Source organism: Chrysemys picta, chromosome 2, assembly GCF_011386835.1.
Source record: "Chrysemys picta bellii isolate R12L10 chromosome 2, ASM1138683v2, whole genome shotgun sequence".
Taxonomy (NCBI): domain Eukaryota; kingdom Metazoa; phylum Chordata; order Testudines; family Emydidae; genus Chrysemys; species Chrysemys picta.
The window spans coordinates 67,862,583-67,885,528 of NC_088792.1; the positions used below are offsets into that span (position 1 = coordinate 67,862,583).

The window sequence follows — 22,946 nt, forward strand, 5'->3', positions numbered from 1 at the left end:
TCAAAATATCCTACCTTGTGGAAAAGAAAAAATGTTACCCTCATTTCCAAAAGAATTAATTTCCTGGTTTTTCTTTTACTTTGTTAACCTTTTAATAGGTTTTAAATTTTATTTTTTTTCCCATTTGTTTGCTACATTGCTACAATAAACCAAGAACCATTACTCCATGATTTTGTTTGATGCAGGAATGGAAAAATTTTTTGATGCATCACATGCAAATTTTGGTAACTACATTCTGCTAATCGAAATTCTCCTTCCACTTTCAGTTGAAGATAGCGCTCCCTCTCACTTCCTGTCCTAACCTTATGGGAGTTACAGTGCACCGATTAACAGCAGCCACTTGCAACCCCACATCAGACTGTATCTGAGGGGTGGGTGAAGTGACGCCACATAAAATTTGTATAGCAATTTGAGGGTCCTTTAAGATAAAAGTTGATTTATAAATTTAAAGTATCAATACATGCATGGCCAACTTATTGTACTTTACTACTTCATCTTCTCTACCTACAGATGGGTCAGAGGCAAGACAAAGAGTATAAAAATGAAATAAAAAAAGGAAAATGAATAACCATTACTGATCAGGCTATTTAATCCTCAGTGTAAATGGGTAAAAATTGACCGTGTGGATCTAATGAATATTGTTGGATTTGTTCCCCTAATTTAAAATATCTAACCTATGAAAAGGCTTATTTATTTAGTATGAAGCTTAATACTTTCCCGCATTAAATTACCAACATTTAACTCTAAGTAGACAAACAAGTTTTTTTTTAACCTCAGATGAAATGTTTTGCAAGAACATTGAAAACAATAAAGGGAGTATCCTAAATGCAGCTGGCCAGATTTACTTAGATTTCACTGAACAATAATGCATTATGCAGTAGTTTCTGTCTGAAGAGACCAAATAAACTAAACTGATTCCATTAAACTTATAGAAGGTTTGATTTTTTTTTTTTTTTTGGTGACAATTTGATTTTGTTTGATTGACATTTTATGGAACGTAATATTGAGATGTGTTTCAAGTAGTTCAGAGAGTTGTTTAAAATTTTAGTAGTTCAGCCAGTAATCAATATGCAAAAGGTATATTTGCCTTACCAGTGATAATTTCAGGAATGTTAAGGATTATAGCATAAGGGCCTTGGTTAATAACAAGCACACTTTTACTTTGCTCCTCTACACACACTATCAGTGAGAAGCAGAACTGGAAATGCTTTGCAGTAGAAAGCAAACTTCTGTGAAAAGTACATTGGAGTGTAGTCCTTGTTCCTGACCCTGTTTTTTTCCTAACACGCTTTGGGGCTGATGCAAGATAATCGTCTTCTGGGCTCTTCTCACTAACTTTTTTCAGGGATCCTCCATCCTCTTCACAATCTCAGCATTGCAATGACCCTCTCTTCCGGGTGTTGGATGTTACCAAGTCCTGTCAATGTTATTGAGTGAGTCAGCCACAGGAGTCACTAGAGAGCTATGTGAAGTGGTTTTGTGTTTGTTCTGGTTTTGTCTGAGGGATGAGGGTTTTCCTGTTTGTTTGTTAAAGCTCATGAAACCATTATTAGCAAAACCTATCAATGGAAGCATTAATTCTGGCAAAACTTTATTCATAGACTGTGGGTTGAACGTACACAAACAGTGTTCCAAATATGTGCCCAATGACTGTCAACCAGACCTCAAGAGGATCAAGAGAGTCTACTGCTGTGACCTCACTACACTAGTGAAGGCCCACAACACACAGAGACCCATGGTTGTGGATATATGCATTCGAGAAATAGAAGCAAGAGGTTTGCATGATTTTCTTTGTTTGACTAGAGTGGAATGTCACTAGATCTATAATATTACATTAATTGTGATCAAGGAGCAGCAGATACACACAAAAATTAAATCAACTTTGAATTGCATGTTAAGTTGGGAGAAAAAATAGGCCCAAGTAAATGGAAGAGTGGACAGGAGTATTTTTTTTAGTAAACATTCTATTGTTTTGCATTGGCTAGTAAAGTCCAGTTCTGTCATTTCCGAATGCAAATTATTTAAATTGCTTTTTAAAAAATATATTAGATAGCTCTTCTAGAATGAAAACTATTCATGTCATACTTTTTAAAAGGGCAAACTTTAAACTTATTTATGTGTCTTTTCACTTGGTTCATTTACCTTTGGCACATATATTTACAATATTTTCATTTCAAAGCAATCAGTTTAATTCCGTGAAAGTTATGAATAGTTTTAATTTTAAACGATTTCAGAACATCATATGCGAGAGAACACAAAAGAAAGGAAATGGCTCATACAAAACGTGAAAGAGGAGTGCAACATTTTGTGACCTGTGGCAAGCCTCTCTTCTAGTGAAATTCACATTACGTTCTGTTTCTGACTGATGAATGACATAGCCAAGCAACATGTCACAGCCAAAAAGCCAGCTTGTGATTTGTCTTTTACTGCACTGACATGCATTCCACATTTACAAATTACAATAACACCAAGTACAAAATGATTACAAGCTAATGATCATGTATATGTTATTGGTGGCTTGCATGTGAGTTGTGCCACCTGATAAGCCACGTTTTTTTAATTTTTGATATGATTGTAATCTGCATGGTAACATACTGCTGCCAGACATGGGGATTTCAAATCAGTGTAGGGAATTTAGCCACACATCTTCCATTAAAATTAATAGAAGATCTGCAGCTAAATCCTCTGTACAGCTCTGCAAATCTCAGCCAGGATTATATCATCACTGCAAGAACAAATGGAGAGAGAGGATGGGTTTGAGAGAGAACAGTTTTACTGAAACATAAGTATCTATGATAGCAAAGGACACATTAGAAAGCTATATTGCATTTGATATATAAATATTCTTTCTTTTACAAATGTCAATTAAGACTAAATTGGTTGTCCTCTTTCATTATCAATACCTTAACAGCTGTAAGAACTTTAAAAATCCCTCCTGTTGGGATATTGGTTTTGGTCATGATACAGGCTCAGTAGCTAAGAAAGGCTAATGTCTGTTTGTTGGGTGATCATATGGGCATGGTCACAATAAGGAACCGGTGAGTTAAAACAAATAACAGCCATGTAAGCCATTTTGACTAGTTGTATATGCTGTCTTGGACCACGCTTCTTTCCTGTAGGGATGGGAACAGTGCAAGAAGATTTGTGGAGGCTAGCAGCAAACAGATCTCCAGCCAGGCAAAGAACAGTGGGAGGGATGTGTTGTGCGAAAGAACAGTGCATGCTGCACGTACCAGTTAAGATTGACAGCAAAATCAGAGAGCAAAAAGGGTCACAAGAAGGTAGAGTTAATTGCTGGCATCACTATAGGTAATTAAGAACACAGACATAGGGAAGGCAGAATTTAAAGCTATAGTAATTACAGACCAAAAAAAAGAGACCAAATAAGAAGTGATCACACCATGAGCTGCCAGTATAGGCAAATTGCAGTATTTTGTAGCTGATATTGTGTATTCCCTACCAAACTAATAAAACCAGAAAACGTAACCAACTTGTAGTCTTTAAAAATTACCTTAATTCTTCTTTAAAATATTCAGAAGTTTAACATTAAAATTATTGCTCGTGTCACATTTCATATATGGGATTATTAACATAACATAACATAACTGTGACGAGATTTGACAAGATTGAATATTTGTTGATATATATCTGTTGATAGCAGAAATAAAGCTAAATCAGATGTTTACCTTGCAGGTTTAAAGTCAGAGGGCCTTTACAGAGTCTCGGGGTTCACTGAACACATTGAAGATGTCAAAATGGCTTTTGATCGAGGTACAGTGTGTTTTAATATTAGATGGGTTTTCAGCTGAACTTTTGGTTTAAAGAGACACTGTTCTAAATGATATTTGGGTGCTCAAATACCATGGAGAGGAAACTGGTCTATAAGCAGAAGCCCAAAATGTTACCTATCTTTTTTTCTGATGTTATTATTTTTTACCAATATCTGTAACACTTTTCACATGAATAAAATCATATTTCATAGTTGGAATAAAGTAGATAAACACACAACATATAAATGTAGCTAGGGAGGTGAAAGGTTCAGATGACTGATAATGGGCTAGAGCAGGGGTCAGCAACCTTTCAGAAGTGGCGTGCCGAGTCTTCATTTATTCACTCTAATTTAAGATTTCGCGTGCCAGTAATACATTTTAACATTTTTAGAAGGTCTCTTTCTAGAAGGCTATAATATATAACTAAACTATTGTTGTATGTAAAGTAAATAAGGTTTTAAAAATGTTTAAGCTTCATTTAAAATTAAATTAAAATGCCCCCCCAGTCAGGTGGCCAGGACCCAGGCAGTGTGAGTGCCGCCGAAAATCAGCTTATGTGCTGACTTCGGCACGCGTGCCATAGGTTGCCTAATCCTGGGCTAGAGCCTTTCACCTCTAGGCAGGGGCGGCTCTAGGCACCAGCAAAGCAAGCACGTGCTTGGGGCAGCCCATTTGCAGGCGCGGCAGGGATCCAGCATGGGAGCTGAGAATCAACAGGGGGCCCTGGGAGCTGTAGTTCCTTGGTTAGCTCCCTGCCTATAGAGCCAGCCCTGGAGCAGGGAAAGAACTACATTTCCCAGCATTCCCTTGGCCACTACCAACAGGAAAGGGGGAGGGAGTGAGGTAGCTGAGACCTCATGCTGCAGCCTGCTATGAATGGAGAGCTGCACTGTGAGTAAGGATTCCATATTTTAACATTCAAAAAATAGAACACTCTACGGGGAGGGAGGGTAGCCCCACCCTGCCCCCATCCACTCCCTCCGACTGCCCCCCACAGAAACCCCAACCCATCCAACCCCCTTGCTCCCTGTCCCCTGATCACCCCCTCCTGGGACCCCTGCCCCAACTGCCCCCCAGGACCCCACCCCCTATCTAAGCCCCAATGGTCCTTGTCCCCAACTGCCCCCTCCTGAGACCCCCCCCCCCAACTTCCCCCCTAGGACCCCACCCCCTACCTGTCCCCTGACAAACCCCTGGGACTCCCATGCCTATCCAACTGCTGCCTGTCCCCTGACTGCCCCCCCGAACCTCTGCCCCATCCAACCCCCCTTGCTCCCTGCCTCTTGACTGCCCCTCCCAGAACCCCCTACCCCTTCTCCAACCCCCCAGCCCCCTTACCGTGCCACTCAGACCAGCGTGTCTGGCTTCGTGCAGCGCCAGACACGCTACTTCATACATGCTGGCGTGCTCCCCTGCGGAGCCACAGACCCCCCGCTCCTCCCCACCCAGCGCCTGCCTTCCAGATTTGAACACCTCAAAATTCAGGCGTGCTCAAGCTCAGTTTGGGCGGCTGTTACTTCATTTCTCCCAAATCAAATATACTGATCCACTGTAACTTGCTGTAGAAAAAGTAGGATAAAATTGAGCAAGAAATGCTTCCCAGTGGTTTTTAGGACTGGAATTGCTATTTTCAACAGCCATTGCCTTTTTTGTTTGTTTGTTTTTTTGTTTGTTTGTTTGTTTGTTTGTTTAAAAGGAAGACAGTGATATTGCATTGGCAAATTCCCCATAGAAAGAAAGAGTGGAACAAAAGAATAATAAAGGCACCTCAACTTTTCCTCATTTATGTAGGACAGTCTTATAATATGCATCCAGATATCCTCCAATCACACAAGCTGAAAATTGTTCCGTTTTACTGCAGTTCTGTAACCATATGGGAACCAATCCTGTCTGTGTTCTGTGCACATCTAAAATTCCTGCTGAATGACCTGCCCTGGGAGTGAGTTACCAGTGACCCAGGGCTGCGGCAGAAGGAGGGTGCAGGTGGCGGGGGGGCTGAGCCCAGGGCTGGGGCGGCAGGAGGTGTTGGGGGGGCAATGGTGGGAGGGTAGAGGGAACCCAGAGCTGGGGCGGCAGGGTGTGTGTGTGTGTTTGTGGGGGAGAGCCCAGGGCTGGGGCGGCAGGGGGGTGCGGTTGAGGGGGTGAGAGCCCAGGGCTGGGGAGGCAGAGGGGTGCAGGTCAGGGGGTGAGAGCCCAGGGCTGGGGAGGTACGGGGGTGCGGGTGGTGGAGAAGAGTCCAGGGCTGGGGCAGCAGGGGGTGCGGCGAGGAGCCCAGGGCTGGGACGGGGGACAGCCAAAATTTTTTTTGCTTGGGGCGGCAAAAAACCTAGAGCCGGCCCTGGCTCTAGGTCACCACTTCAGACAGGGACATTCCTGAATGTCTGGAAGGCATCTAGCACATAGTGGATGCTACAATAATAAATAATAATAATAAACAATAATGATCTTTGTCCAGGAAGGTAGACTGCAGTTGTCATTGTGCTGAATGTTACACTCTGTGCTAAAATGGTCAAAGTGCAGTCATCTTAATAGGCAAGCGGATTTACATCATATACGGGAATTCACAACAAGGGTCCAAAAAAACCTCTGCAAAATGTTTAGCTAATTTTATATAAAGAATGCTTTCTTAAAAACCCACAGGATTCTGCAAACCACATAGGCCCCACCACTTAGCTAACAGCACTGTGTCTGTCTGTATGTGTGTGTCATAGGGAGACAAGGTGGGTGAAGTAATATCTTTTTTTGGACCAACTTCTGTCGGTGAGAGAGACAAACTCTTGAGCTTACACAGAGCTCTTCTTCAGGTCTTTAGCTCTGTGTAAGCTCGAAAGCTTGTCTCTCTCACCAATAGAACTTGGTCTAATGAAAGATATTACCTCACCCACCTTGTGCCTCTAATATCCTGGGACTTACAACAACACTGCATACAATGTGTGTATAATTCACAGGCTACATCTGTGTTTGCATGCTTCCCTGGGTACTTGTCTGTGTACTGAATTGCACATGTATCCCATACCTGTGCTGAGTGTTCACATATGCTGAATGGGGAACAGGTACACGCTGTGCACAGGGCATATACCTGTGTTCACACTGCCTCTTTTTTGTCTGCCACAGTAGTGCTAACGTTTCAGGGACAGTAACCCAGAGTCCTGTGCATCACAGGAGACACTCCGGGAACCGCCTTGCTACGTGTTGCTGGTACTGTACTCCGCCTTCACACATTTGGCAATGTCAGCTCCCTCTCGCTTCTACCAAACTGTGTTGGAGACATGGAGATGTGGTTCTGCTCTTCCTCACGGGACAAATGTTCCTGCGGTGCAGTACTGGATACTGGACAGAATCAACCCACACAAATTTGAGTCAGCAAAGACAGCTTATTGAGTGGGGGGAGAGGGGGATGAAATCCAGTAAGATCCCAAGAAACAGGTGTGTTGAGTGCTGGAAGTGCAATGGTATGCCCATGGGAGGGCTACCACTTCTGGTCCTGGAGAACTGTCATGGTGTGGTGGGATCACTTTGTTTTGGAAAGCTGGGCTGATTATTAGTGGCTGCAGCACTTCAGAATGAGGAGGCAGACCTTCATGGAATTGCACAAGAAGCTTGCACCAACTCTCCAATGCCAAATCACTTGATTTCGGAAACCCATACCCCAGTGCAAAAGTGGGTGGATATCACCCTTTGGAAGCTGGTAACACCTGACAGCTACAGGTCAGTTGCAGACCAATTCAGGGTTGGGAAGTCAGCTGTCGAGGCAGTGGTTGTACAGGTTTGCCAGGGTATCAACACTGTGATCTACTCATGAGTGGTTGACAGAGCCAAAATCCCTGAAATGGTAGGGGGGTTTTCAGAGGGTGGGGTTGCCAAACTGTGCAGGAGCATCAATGGAACACATATCCCAATACTTTGCCCACCCAAAGGGGCCAGTGACTACATGAACCACAAAGGTCACTATTCACTGGTTCTCCAAAGCTTAGTGAACTACAAGGGTCAATTCGTGCGCGACCGCTGGGCACATAGGAAAGGTCCATGACACCAATGTGCTTAGAAGGTCAGGGCTGTACCACAGAGGGGAAGAAAAGACTTTATTCTCCTGAAACTATATGATTCTATATGGTATTTCTGTGCTGACGTTTTTTCTGGGGACCCCACAAACTCACTCCTACCTGTGGCTCATGGAACGTTAATCTGACATCACCAACCCCAGAAAAAGAAAGTTCACCTACAGACTCGGTAGCTGCAGGATAGTGGTGGTGGCATGCACCTTTGGGTGCCTGGAAGCCCCTTGGTGATGCCTGCAGACCTGTCCGGCTAGCTTTGTGGTCAGCACATTTCAGTTTATCGTGGCATGCTGTGCCTTGCACAATGTGTGTGAGGCTAAGGGGGAATACTTCCGCAGCAAGTGGGCACAGGACAGATCTGTTGTTCAAAGCCTGTACAGGCAGCCAGATCCTTCCTGTGTGCACAGCTCCTGGTTCCCGGCGAGCCAGGGAAATTAGCAATGCTGTGTGCTCATACGTCATGGAACACTGGGGAGCCAGAAGGCTCTGCCAAGGGATGTTAATGTGACGCTCTGGTGCGGCTGGAAAAGCTCAACAGACCATTGCCATATACTTACATTGTGAGATACCTCAGTGGGTTTCAGTCTCCTGCAGTTCATGTTACTGTACTAACTGAAAGCAAACAACTGAGGAACAGCCCTCAAGGTTAATACCTTGGGCCGTAGTTTTGTGAGGTGAGCTTTAATGCAATTTAAAGGCATCATTGAGCAACGTGTTTGTTATATGTTAACTGCTGCATTTGGGGTTGCTGTATGGGGTGTACTTAAGCATTGTTAATGTTATTTTTAAAAAGTTCTGCAATATTTAGGGAGGGAATTCACACATTCCTTGCACAAAAAATGTTTTCCTATCAGCTGTTTGCATGAGTACTCCCATGATTTCTAGTGGTAACTATTTGGTGTGGGTAGGGGTCTTAAATGCACTGCTCAATGTCCTATATTTTCACTGCTAATTTATTTTTGTTTCTTTTGTCTGTATTATCAATTATAACAAAGCCATAAAGACGTCTCAGGTGACTCCTCTTCTGTTTTTTATTCTGGCGCTTTTGGACAGTGACAGTTGTTTCACAGTTTACTTCACTGTAATGAACCCTGATTGTTTTGTTTCTTTGTTCAACATTAGGAAATTCATGGCTGGTGGGGGCCAGGGGCGCAGGAGGGACAGAATTCATTGCATTGCTTTGGCCCCACACTTGTAGAAATCACAGGCAAGTGCTGTGAATCCTGCTGACTCCTCCCTAATGTGTGGAAAACTTGTTGACCATACTCAGAAAGCAAGGTGCACACACAAGTGATGTGAACAGTAACTTTTATGGACAAACATAGAGCTAAAACAGTTCGTAACAAGATCAAATACACAACAACAACAGGTCAGATTCCCTCGAAGGTGGTCAAACTTTAATTGTTTCAAATATGTCTCCTCGCCCTTCCCCTCTCCCTGACAAGGGAGGAATGGCTTCAAAATATTGGAGGGGGAGGGTAGAGGGGGACAAATGGAGATGTCTTCAGTGTGGGATTTGGGGACTGTACACTAGCTGGTCTACCGGAACTGGATCAGGCTCATCGTTCCCCTCCTGAATGCTCTAGGGGGTTCCCCTCCCAAGGGGTTTCTGGTGCCTGCGGCGGATGTTGTGCCAGGCATCGAGCATGTTCCTTCCTGTCAGGGGTGATGGTGGGATTCACTGCCTTAGCAGCAGCCTGGCAGGCCACTGGAGGAGGACTAGGAGAAGGAGGGGCTGCTGTTTGTTCATGCAGGGGAGCAGGTGCTACAGCGGTAGGTAGGGCCTAGAAGCATGCCGCCAGCGACTGGACTATGGATTTTCTGAGTGCATGATCCTGTTCCCTCTGCACATATTCCCATTGCCTGTGCAACTCTCCATTTTCAGGAAAGCCTTAACTGTGCCTAAGAGCCCAATCCTTCCTTGCTCTAAGAAACTTGAACTGCTCATGACTTCCATCTATGCTAATGAACAGGTCTTTCTGTGTCTTTCTCTGCGAGCTCTGTGGTGCCACTTCTGCCTTTCCACTGGAATGGCTTCTTTGTTGGCATCGGAACGTCCTGCCAAGTCAAAGACAAGAGTAACATTGTATTGCATTTTTCCCTGGAAAGTAACTAAATCCCCCCCACACACACACATCATGCAATTGTGCTATGGAAGCCACAACACTGATACATTTTAGAATCCTGGGAATGCAGCTGTTACAACCCCCTTCCTTCAGACTACTTTTGCAGCTCATTAGGAAGGAGCTGAGATTAAAAAAAATAGTAAGATGCCTGCAGTACTGTTGTTAAAGTGTTATAAAGTTTACAGTGCATGGATGGACCGCTTGAAGTGGCGTTTGGTTCCTTCAAGGGTAACGTTACCAAGTCACCTTTCTGTTCTTTAAAGGCTGGCCATCACTTGGAGAACATAGCAGTTTTTAAGAGACTGGAATGGAAAAGAGTAGTGGCTTTCCAGTCCTGTGGAGGACACCTGGCCACCTATGCCAGAGAGATGTTTCTGATAATGGTGACCCATCTACGTATTACTGAGTGGTGGGGTTTAGTGAGCTACAAAGTTGGACCAAGCACATTTGCCCTGCTATTAAACATGAAGAACCATCTTGAATTTCTGCTACACCAAAAATTTGCTGAATTATGCTTACAGGACTGGGTAGCAATTCAAGAGAAAATGGACTGTATTCTATGCTAGCAGATGGAGTTGCCATGGAAGAGGAACAGAGACCCACAGAAAACATCCACCCACCCCTTAATCGCCTCTGCATCACAAGAAAGTCCAGCCCCTGTGTCTAGTGAACAGCATTGAAAGGGACAGAGAAACAGAGAGTGACTCCAGAAGTGTATTTTCTTCCCTAAACTTTTGGATTAACACCACAAGTCAATCACCTCTCTGCTGCTAAGGGGCCTGGCATTTGTGCAACCACTGGAGTGGATGCTTCATTCACCCTTGCTTCTCCTGGCTTCTGCAGAGCGGCTTAGCATGGGGAGAGACTAGACACCAGGGAGTAAGAATGGTAGAAAGCATCTGAAGTGGTCGCAGGGAGAATGGACTGCTCTGACATTCCTCGGACAACCAAATAGTTCCCTTTGTCTTCCTGGACATAGGCAGGCCTGCATACAAGGAACTAAGCACCCCCACCCCGCTTCTATTTGGCTCCCATTCATAAGAGGAAGGAAAGATGGGATATTGGGTGGGAGAGGAATGATGTTGGGTCATTGTACAACCATACGTGTCATGAAACTGTTCTTTCCCCATTTGGGGCCTTGGGGCCTTTTAGCATTCAGCCTCCCCCTTCTTCCCCCCCCCCGCCCCCATTTTGAGCAGCACGGGGACTATTGCTGTCAGTGATGGCCAAGAAATGCTCAGACACAAGGGCACAGGGACTGCTCGTTAATAACCTGTTATGGCTTCTGCTAAATGCTTTATAGTGGTTCATGAAATTTTGATAAAATCGTTGGTTTAAAGCTGTGCTGCTCCGGGACCATGTTGGGGTGGGGTGGAGGACTGGGCTGAGGCATGTATCACCAGAGCAAGAGGGGATATTATCAGAAAGTGTGGGGGTCTGTTGTAAAACTTACCAGTGTCAGATTCTGGGGTCCTCAGGCTTCTTGGTGGAGGGGCCTCTTCAACCAGAACTGCCCAGCAGAATCACATGCTCCTCTTCCTCTGTCTCTCTTGGGGCTTCCTCTGGGAATTCCTCTGAGGTCTCCGCTACCTCCTCACCCTGCCCATCATCAGTCCCAACTGATGATGAGGCCATCAGGATTGAGGAGGGGCTCATGAGTCAGTTCAGGCTCTGTACTTGCAATCCTGGAGAGCTCCCAGTCCAGCTCATCGTAGCATGGGTATATGCTAGGTCCACTCCTGGAGCAATTGCTGGAGTCCTTCACCCTCCAGTACAAGAGCCTGGTGTGCTTCATGTGCACCCAGCACTGGGATGAAATCCAGTGAATGGCAGCCATCTCCAGCCTCTGTGAAATCTCCTGGTACAGGTGAGTGTTCCTGCCAGCTGGTGAAGGTGTGAAGGACAGTCTGCTCCGAGCACACAATGAGCACCCAGGTGTGCTCCAGAGACCAGGCAGTTGCTCTTGAACCATGATCACCTGTACTGATCAATCAATTTTAGCAGAAAACTGTTCTATGGGAGTCAGGATAGGTTGCTACTACTGCTGGCAAGTGGGTTTCAGGACCTTCATACTTTCCATTAAGGGTCATGCAGCAAAATGATCAGTGTACTGTGGGAGTGGCCCTGGAGTACTATCGCTACCCATGTACTGATATACGTCCCTTGCCCCTGTCTACGCTACACTGTAGAACAAGTACAGGGTCATGCCACACCAGAGGTGCTTACATACCCACACCCCTCAGGCGTGCTAGCTTTCATGCACTAGACTGTCCATCAGGAATGTGCCTCCGGGCTTCAGATGTGGACAATAGAGGGGTTATGGCACAAAAACACACATGTATCTGTGTTCAGGCTCAAGTGTAGATGCCCCTACATACACACACACAAAATGCAGCTTTCCTTGTATACCTATCATCTTACCGTATTTGGGAGAGGATATTCCCTTTCTTTCCTTGTGTATGATATATCATCCTAATCCTCTCCCATATATGGTATTTCCCTCCTGCTTTGTTTCTTCAAATATTAGTTTTGCATTTTATACTGTTTTTTTTTTCTTTAAAAAAACAAACATTTAAAATGGTGTAGATCACATTATCTTAGAAATACTTTGTATCTGAAGTTTTCCTTGTTTGGAAGAAAATTCCTGTAAAGGCTACACTAGCTAAGGAAAACTAACCACAAAAGGAGGGATTCTGAAGTGATCATGCTCAAAGTATAACTTACAAACATTAAGAGGATGGCTTATTGTTTCTGTGTTGGATGCTGGCATCCTGTCTGCTGCCACTGTTCCCACACATACAAATCTTGTTGCTCTGTGTGAGCTGTGTCTCCACATCATGACTGTAGCAGCCTGTATGGAACTTGTAGGGAGAAGCACAAGTTGCAGGAGGGAAGAGTTTGGAGGAGGCACCAGGAAGTCAGTCTGTGTGCACATGGCTAGAATGTTAGCTGCAGTAGCGGCATCTCGGGTAATATTTCTCTTAAAAAACACCATTAGTTTACACACATGGAATCTGTGCATTTAATTACCTGGAACACAGTACTAACAATGATCTAAGAGGAAACTATTTTACTAAAACTTTTAAGACACACATCATCTTCGTCAGGCTATAGGAAATGAAGTGCAATAGAACGTTATAGAAAATCTTGATTAACACTATGTGTCAAACTCCACCTAGAATAGCAGAGTTCCTGTTGACTTAAACTGGACTTGCAGGGGTACAATGAAGGCAGAATTTTACCCCCAGTGCCATAGGATTCTTAAAGGGACAGTGTCTTGTTCCTACAAAAGCATTACAACATAAATCAGAAAGGAAATTGAAACTTAGAAGTTAAAGTCACTGGCAGAGAATGTTATCTCTGGATATATTATCTCAGGTTGATAAATGCTGATGAAGCTGGGATATTAAACAGGAGATGTGCCTAGTTCTTACATACAGTAAGTTCCTTTTTACAGTCAAATGGTGTAAATGAGAATTAGGCTCACTAAGGTTGTGACAATGTTCTGTTTCAGCAATTTTTAACTAGAATAAGAGGAATAATAAGGATTTATTTAATCTAATGAATGTGGATGCTGTAGAGCAACAGTCGTTCTCTGTACTGCTGTTGACCTGCTGCATTCTGATGGCACAGAAAACACTCATTGTGCAATTTGTCCACAGAGACGCCATTGTAGTAAATGCATTTTTGTCCTTTTATTTGTTATTGTTTCTTTGATTGGCTGGCACAACACATTTGTTATAGTATTATGCTGTTAAATATTACTTGGACCATTCAAAAGCACCCTGACTTTTATTGGCATTCGTGTAAACTGTGTGCAAGTGTCTTTGTTTTACTGGATTTGGAGTTGGACAGTTTTTTCAAAGGATCAAATCCTAAAGTCTTTAACTTGGGCAATTCTCACAATGACACTTGATTTGGCACAATAAGACCATTGGGGCCAAGGACCTTTGAAGGAAAATATGTTTTTAGTGTAAGTGTAATTCAATACTGAATATGCATAGTTTAGATTTGTGGAAGATAATACCAGTTCTGATCTCTTTCCCTATAAATTATTATTTATATCCCGTCTAAAATGTGCTGTGCCCTTTATACAACAAAGAAAAGACATGGTCCTTGACTTGAAGAGTCCAAATTTAGACATAACAGGTGGTTTGGAAGAGCAAGGAACAAGGGAAAGAAGAGTTGTTGGATGGGAAGAAAGAACAGAAAAACTTAAGTTGTGCTATATTACTGTGTGCTAAATTAATTAAATTTTTACAGATTAGTACACACAAACTTTTGGTATTGACATCTAATAGCTGCTATATGTCAATTTATCTTATTGCAGAGCTGTGGACAATTTTGGTAATACAGAAAGAAAAAGGTATCATTGTAAAATGAATTAGGTTCCTTTAAGTTAATAGCACTGATGCTCTTCTGTTTTACATTTTGTCCTTGACTCCACACTTCTTCCTTAATGTCTTTGAACATTTCTAAAATTTTTAAATACAAATCCAGTCATCCTGGGAAAATAGAAAATAAGTGTAGCTTGCCAGAGTTGCTTTAAAGGGGTGGGGGGAAGGAGAGAAACATCAGTAGGTATCCGTTGGAGAAGATTTTAAATTTGTGACTTTTCATACAACAGAAATGTATTTATATTCCCTTATACTTTCAAAAATTTTCTTCAGTTGCATTTTTTATAGACTTATGTTTATTTTTGAAGTGCCACAGTCTCTTGAAACAACTCATTTTGTGATTCATGGGCTAATACACTTTTGTTACAGTGATCTTCAAGCAAAGATATAAATAAAATGCATGTTTGTGTGGCATTTGATGCAGCTAGAGTGCCAGTTTAAGGATGCTTGCTATACTACACTGTAAAAACATTGACTAAATAGCACTTCCATTTAGTATACTAGTGACCTTGCTGTTAAATAAAGACAAGTAATGGATGCAACATTCAGATTTGCCATATCTGTTTGATGCAGCTGCTGACTTCTTGAAAGCATCTGTTTTCAGTGTAGCATTTTTAGCATTCAGCATACAGCAATTAAATAGAGCTGTCCAAACAATGTTTTATAATACTAATGCTACTGTGCCAAGTATGTGTGGATAAACAAGAGATTGGGGCAGAGTAAACATTCTGTTAGGGGTATGGATGCAGTGTTAAATTAAATACTGATGTATGTGTTCAGACTACTAGCTATATCAAAAAAGGCTGTTTATTTTAAACACAAAGCATATAATCTCCTCTTGATGAGTACATGTAGCTCCTGTTAGTGCTAATGAGAGTTATGTGCATGCATTAGACAGAAGAACAGATTCCTTAAAGATTAATGCAATAGGTTTGTACAGAACGTCTAGAATCAACACAAGCTGTTTTCTCCTACAGTGAAAAATAAACAGAAGCATGTTTACAGTACATTCCCTCTTAAGAAAGATTGTCACCAGCACCTTAGGAGCAGTACACAGGACATACACACATTATCTATTGTAGGTACTTATATGGTCCCTATTAGTATCTGAGCTCCTCACTGTGTTTCATGTATTTATCCTCACAACACCCCTATGAGGCAGGGAAGTACTACTGTCATTACAGATGGAGTACTGAAACATGGAGAAAATAAGTGTCTTGCCCAAGGTCATACAGTGAGTCTGGGTGGAGCAGGGAATTAAACCTGGACCTCCCAAGTCCCAGGCTGCCACCCTAACCACTGGACTATCCTTCCTCTCTCTTGTGTATGGGCATACTGGGTATGGCATATTCACCTTTCACTGGGGCTGGTTGAAAAAGACAAAGAGGAGAGCAAGCGTGTCACTTTCAGGTGCAGGGCAGAGAGAGAATGCCATGAGTCCTGAGCAATTCTCAAGTAAAGAAAAAATGTGGACATTGTGGTCAGGGCCGGCTCCAGGCACCAGCCTGGCAAGCAGGTGCTTGGGGCGGCCGCTCCGGAGAGGGGCGGCACGTCCAGGTATTCGGGGGCAATTCGGTGGATGGTCCCTCACTCCCGCTGGGAGCAAAGGACCTCCTGCCGAATTGCCACCACAGATCGCGATCACGGCTTTTTTTTTTTTTTTTTTGGCTGCTTGGGGCGGCCAAAACCCTGGAGCCGGCCCTGATTGTGGTACTGAAAATAAAGGTGGAGAGAGGAAGTTGTACACACGCAGGAAGCCACACACACACACATCCATATAATCTGACACGGGTGTTTCTGAGAAAAGGAATAGGTGTTTCTGATGCACAAAAACTAGTCCGTTTCTCCAACTCTTCAGTGGGATGGAAGGAAAAGAGGTCTTTACAGGAATAACAAATGCTGACTTTTGGAAAAGGTCAAGTCAGTGCCTAATGGAAAAATGTCTGCAAATAGTCATTTGAACTTGAAAACTAACTTTGATTCAGCGATATTTGCAATTCGTTCATTTTCCTTTTCAGCAGGCATTTCAGTGGTCAAGCTTTACTAGCATCAACTGAGTGTTGAGCTAAAATGATTGAAAGGGAGTTTTGAATCATTCTCTGCAATATATGAAATTCAAAATTCATGTAATTTTGGTTACATGAGTCACGTAATCATTTAACAGAAACAATACCACATGACTTACGTAGCTAAATGCCATGGCGGGACTATTTAAATTGAGATATTTACCAGAAACTGTTCACCTGCTGTTTGGATAGGAAAACAAATTTAGAAGACAACAGAAAATTTCAAAGCAACAAGCAGAGTCTGTGATCTGTTTATCATTGTGCCCCAGCAAATAGATCATGTGATTAGGATTCAAAAGAGCAGGGTTCTTTTCCAGACTGTTATTTGTCTGCTTGGTAACCTTGAGCAAGTCACTTCACCGCTGTGTGCCTTGGTTTCCCCACTTGTAAAATACAATTATCTCAAAAATACAATACCATTTTGTAAATGGCTTTGAGATCTGTGTGTAAAAAGTGCTATATAAATGCTAACTATTAGAATGGTTTCAGAGTAGCAGCCGTGTTAGTCTGTATCCGCAAAAAGAACAGGAGTACTTGTGGCACCTTAGAGACTAACAAATTTATTAGAGCATAAGCTTTCGTGGACTACAGTATGCATCCGAAGAAGTGGGCTGTAGTCCACGAAAGCTTATGCTCTAATAAATTTGTTAGTCTCTAAGGTGCCACAAGTACTCCTGTTCTTTTAGCTATTAGAATGTTATTGTCAACATTTAACAAACAGGCAGAAGTCAGCAGTTGCATTATTCATCCTGACTGTTTGCACTCAGCATTAGAAATCCTACATGGGATGATATGCTGTAGATTTTGATGTTGTATTTGCCAGTTTATATTGAAGCTATGAACCATCAAGACTTGCAAAAAGTGAAGGAAATACTATTCATTGATATACTGGAGAATTGGTGGTTTTATGTTTGTTTCAAATGCTGTCTGCAGATTTTCTTGTAAGGATGGAAGGAATAAACCTTAATCAGTATTAAGGAGGCCAAGCCTTGCTGAAGTAAAATTATGCTATTTTAACAAAAGATTTCTTGCTTCTCTTCTAGATGGTGACAAGGCTGATATCTCTGCAAATTTATATCCAGACATAAACATTATTGCTGGAGCACTGAAGCTATATTTCAGAGACTTGCCGATTCCTGTAATCACCTATGAGACCTACTCCAAGTTTATGGAGGCAGCAAGTAAGAATTGCATAACAATTCATATTATTTTTAATTACATTTTCTCCTAAAAATGTTTTTTTATAAAAAAAATGCAAGCCTTTCTAACAAAGTGGAAGCAAATATATTGCTTTGTTCATTGCTCTTTCATCATTTTCCTCTTTTAAATGGAATGTTTATATCAGTGTTGATATAGAGCTGTTCCCCTGCAGCTATGTATGGCTGTGTAAATCAGGGTAGCTTCTCTGGAGTCAAGGGAGCTACACCTTACACCAGCTGCGGATCTGAGCCAATCTGTTTGCTGTAATGGGAGCTGTTTATGCAGTGGTCTTAAAAAATACAGTTCTGCTTTAAGGAATTAAACCTTTAGGGATTAAACCTGCTTTAAGGCATTGGGAGATCCCTAGGGACAGGAAAGGAAGCATCTTTTCTCTATTCTATGAGCTACAGAGTAGTAATGGAGCCGTTCCTCAGCTGCTATTCTATTCACAGGGCAGAATAGCTGCTATTATGCTTGTTCCTTTACACACCCAAGACTAGAATAGTCAAGGAATCCACCAGGTCCTGCTTTTCATACCCCAGGTCCAAATTGCCATTGTGAGGGAGCATGCAGTGAGCCCCTATGAAGCTGGGCTTTATGGGAAGCAGTGGATGCACATCCCCTGTATTAGTTCTCATGTTCTCTGCTCCTCTTATGCAACAGAACAGCACTGGCTCCAAAGCAAATCTGGCAGAGGAAGAAGCAGGCTTTGCCCCCAAGTTTCTTTGTTAATGGTACTGTGTTACACATGATGACATTCCATTATAAAAACTTGCTGAAATGGAATTGCACAACTCTGAAAAGATTCCAGAATAAATCCATTTAAGATTTCAAGTAAGAAATCATGCATTTTTTAAATAACTGAGTCCCATTGACTTTAAAACTGTACTGTAGAGCAAAGAACATAACGACAGACATACTGGGTCAGACCAGTATCTAGTCCAGTATCCTGTCTTCTGACAGTGGCCAATGCCAGGTGCTTCAGAGAGAATGTACAGAACAGGTAATTATCAAGTGATCCATCCCCTGTCGCCCATTCCCAGCTTCTGGCAAACAGAGGCTAGGGCCACCATCCCTGCCCATCCTGGCTAAAAACCATTGATGGACGTATCTTCCATGAATTTATCTAGTTTTTTTTTAACCCTGATATAGTCTTGGCCTTCACAACATCTTCTGGCAAAGAGTTCCACAGGTTGATTGTGGGTTACATGAAGAAATACTTCCTTTTGTTTGTTTTAAACCTTCTGCCTATTAATTTCATTTGGTGACCCCTAGTTCTTGTGTTATGAGAAGGAATAAATAGCACTTCCCTATTTACTTTCTCCAAACAAGTTATGATTTTAAAGACCTCTATCATATCCTCCCTTAGTCATCTCTTTTCCAAGCTGAAAAATCCCTGTTTTATTAATCTCTCCTCAAATGGCAGCCGTTTCATACCCATAATCATTTTTGTTGCCCTTTTCTGAATCTTTTTCCACTTCCAGTATTTCTTTTTTGAGAAGGGGCAACCACATTTGAATGCCGCATTCAAGATGTGAGCATACCCTGGATTTATATAGAGGCAATATGATACTTTCTGTCTTATCTATTCTTTTCCTAGTGATTCCCAACATTCTGTTAGCTTTTTTGACTGCTGCTGCACATTGAGTGGATATTTACTGAGAATTATCCATAATGACTTCAAGATCTTTCTTGAGTGGTACCAGCTAATTTAGACCTCATCATTTTGTATGTAACATTGGGGTTATGTTTTCCAATGTGCATAACTTTGAATTTATCAACATTTGTTGCCCAGTCACCCAGTTTAGTGAGATCCCTTTGTAACTCTTCGCAGTCTGCTTTGGACTTAACTATCTTGAGTAGTTCTGTATCATCTGCAAATTTTGCCACCTCACGTTTACCCCTTTTTCCAGATCATTTATGAATATGTTGAACAGCACTGGTCCCAGTACAGACCCCTGGGGGACACCGCTATTTACCTCTTTCCATTCTGAAAACTGACCATTTATTCCTACACTTTGTTTACTATCTTTTAACCAGTTACTGATCCATGAAAGGACCTTCCTTCTTATCCCATGACAGCTTATTTTGCTTAAGAGCCTTTGTTGAGGGACCTTGTCAAAGTCTTTCTGAAAATCTAAGTACACTATACCCACTGGATCATCCTTATCCACATGCTTGTTGACCCCCTCAAAGAATTCTAATAGGTAGGTGAGGCATGATTTCCCTGTACAAAAACCATGTTGAATCTCCCCCCAACAAATCATGTTCATCTATCTGTCTGATAATTCAGTTCTTTACTATAGTTTCAACCAGTTTGCCCAGTACTGAAGTTAGGCTTACTGGCCTGTAATTGCTGGGGTCACCTCTGGAGCCTTTTTTAAAAATTGGTGCCACATTAACTATCCTCCAGTCCTCTGGTACAAAAGCTGATTTAAATGATAGGTTACATACCACTGTTAGTAGATCTGCAATTTCACATTTGAGTTCCTTCAGAACTCTTGGGTGCATAGGCACTGACTCCATGGGTGCTCAACACCCACCGGCAGCCCCCATATCCCCTTCCCCTACCGCCTCCAGATCGCCGGCGGACCCACCGATCAGCCCTCCCAGTCCCTCCCACCTGCCATGGATCAGCTGCTCCACAGCATTCAGGAGGCGCTGGGGGGGGGGGAGAAGGGGAGAGAAGCGAGGGTGCAGCCCGCTCAGGGGAGGGGGCGGAACAGGGCGTGAAGAGGCAGGGTTGGGGTGCAATCTTGGGGGAAAGGGTAGAGTGGGGTGTGGCCTGGGCCAAGACTGGTATACTAGAAAGTTGGCACCTATGCCTGGGTGAATACCATCTGGTCCTGGTGTCTTATTACTGTTTAGTTTATCGATTTGTTCCAAAACCACCTCTAATGACACCTCAATCTAGGACAGTGCCTCAAAATTTGTCACCTAAAAAAGATTGGATCAGATTTGGGAATCTCCATCACATCCTCAGCCATGAAGACTGATGCAAAGAATTCATTTAGTTTCTCTGCAATGGCCTTATCATCCTTGAGTGTTCCTTTAGCATCTCAATCATCCAGTGGCCCCACTGGTTGTTTAGCAGGCTTCCTGCTTCTGATGTACTTTTTTTGCTATTACTTTTTGAGTCCTTGGCTATTCTTTAAATTAGTTTTTGACCTTTCTAATTATATTTTTACACTTTACTTGCCAGAGTTTATGCTCCTTTCTATTTTCCTCAGTAGGATTTAACTTCCACTTTTTAAAGGATGCCTTTTTGAAGCATGGATAAGCAATAAGCATAATGTTCTTAACTATTGTCCTTTCCCTTCCTCCTCGCCATACAGTCTTAATATCATCACAGGCCTCTCACTTACGCTCCTCTCTCTTTCTTCCCTCATCACATGAAATTCTTCAAGCTTGGCATTAATCTTCTAAATAACATGCTCGGATTAAATTACTAGCATCAGTTTACTAATCTTTTAAAAAGCATGACAAAGATTTTTGGCCTTCTGAGGTTCAATCTGTTTGCGCTCCTACATTTTGATGAAAAATTATGTAGCAAATATAACTTTGACTTGTCTTGGAACATATAATGCCATATTCTTCTTATATAATTCCTGACTAGATAGTTGGACATTGCCAAATAATATTTTAAATTACCATCACAATTCCCACATCACATTATCTACAGTACAATACATGATTTTGTGGTGATGTTTGATTTTAGTTTCATTAGCAAATTTTTAGTACAGTCCAATATATTTGACCGCTGCCTCAAAGGATATATTTAACTTAAATTTCCATTGCAAGGAACTCATGCCGCCTGTGCTGGACTTGGATGTGAATTAGTATAGCTTACCCCCCGTTGGTCATTGCGTACCAGAGGCCACCCATGCTGCCTATATAAGAACTCTGATCAGCATCTGCTCAGTGCAACGGCTGCCTGGCTCCTCACCTGCTAGGTGTAGTGCTGTGTTCTTGGAATAAAGCCTGATACTGCTTCACCTGAACCTGAATCTGTTGTGTTATCTTGTTTCATGACACCCATCTTTCTTTGACGGATAGTCCAGATATCACATAAAATCAGAGTCTAGATGAAGGGTAGATGCAAGTCAGAATATTAAAAATACTATAAGAGAAGGCTCAGGTGCTGTAGGCAGACATGCAGGCATGAAAGTAATTACACAAAGTCTCAGTTGTTGATTGCTTGACAGGTTAAAACCATTTTATTAGCTATCTTGGCATCCTTGCAAAAACGCTCCATATATAAATGTAATATTTATCCCCAGCTGCACATTCAAGAACTGGACTATACCATCTGTCCTTATAAATGGTTCTGTAACATTATTGTAGCTTCTTGCATTATTGCCTATTTATATGTGTGTAAAACTACTGATGTTAATTCGGTTTTGTGTTTTACAGAAATCTCCAATCCTGATGAACGATTAGAAGCTGTCCATGAAGTACTGATGCTACTTCCTGCTGCGCACTATGAGACACTTAGATATCTAATGATTCATCTCAAAAAGTAAGTCAGTTTGCATGCAGCATAACCCTTGAACAGCTTACATCTTTCTACTTTGACACAGAGATATAATAGAAAGCAATTATAAGCCTCCAGCCCAAAGGTTAAAACTACACTGCTACAAATAAGATGAGAATAAACAAGCAAGAAGAGTAACTTTGCACTTACACAGCATAGTGCCTTCCATCAGCAAATCTCAATATAAGTTAGAAATGTTAATTTAGTTTTGTAATGACCACACACAGTCACAAAAGAACAAAATACAATAATTTTCCTACGTGAGACATAATAAATAATTAGGTTATACTTTGTAATACAACTGTAGTTACAGATGCAGTTAACAACTGTTCTTTGTGTATGTGTCAGGGTGGACCTCATTGTAGGGGATCCATGCAAGACTGGAATTTCTCTAAATAGTTGTGTCCATCAGGGCCACACAGGGTCTCCTTGGGCTTCCATAAGTGCATTAAGGGTAAACTCCCTCATTTTCCTCTTTCCACCAATGGGAGTCAGATGGAACCTGGCAAGTATCCGACCCACTAATTTTTATTTTTGACTAAGCCTTCTAAAAATCCTCTTTAGAACTCTTCTGATGACCTTGATTTTTGACTGCTGTGATCACTTCGACCCATCTGGACTTGGTACTGACTGACAGCTAAACCCCTGTACAAATCCCCCTGTAGAGGGGTCCTTAGCATGGTGGACTCAAAACCTGTGGTCTTCACATACTGTCCATCCTATGATGGCCTAATTCTCTTAAAAGATGGCCACAGAAAGTTCCTCAGCTGTCTAGGAAAGTCTCACATTCTCAGC

The 22,946-nt window shown here is 42.2% G+C and overlaps 1 protein-coding gene across 6 annotated transcripts in view; it reads left to right on the forward strand.

Annotated features, from left to right (window-relative positions):
• CHN2 (chimerin 2) overlaps window positions 1–22,946 on the forward strand; it is a 207,389-nt gene that overhangs the window by 179,079 nt on the left and 5,364 nt on the right. For 3 of the 6 annotated variants that reach the window (XM_042861799.2, XM_005297008.5, XM_024107028.3), the window contains 4 exons: window positions 1,602–1,775; window positions 3,694–3,771; window positions 17,461–17,598; window positions 22,031–22,136. In XM_042861799.2, coding sequence (XP_042717733.1) covers window positions 1,602–1,775; window positions 3,694–3,771; window positions 17,461–17,598; window positions 22,031–22,136 — 496 coding nt within the window. The remainder of the gene's footprint in view (window positions 1–1,601; window positions 1,776–3,693; window positions 3,772–17,460; window positions 17,599–22,030; window positions 22,137–22,946) is intronic. The other 3 variants (XM_042861805.2, XM_024107015.3, XM_024107022.3) reach the window with 1 other exon arrangement.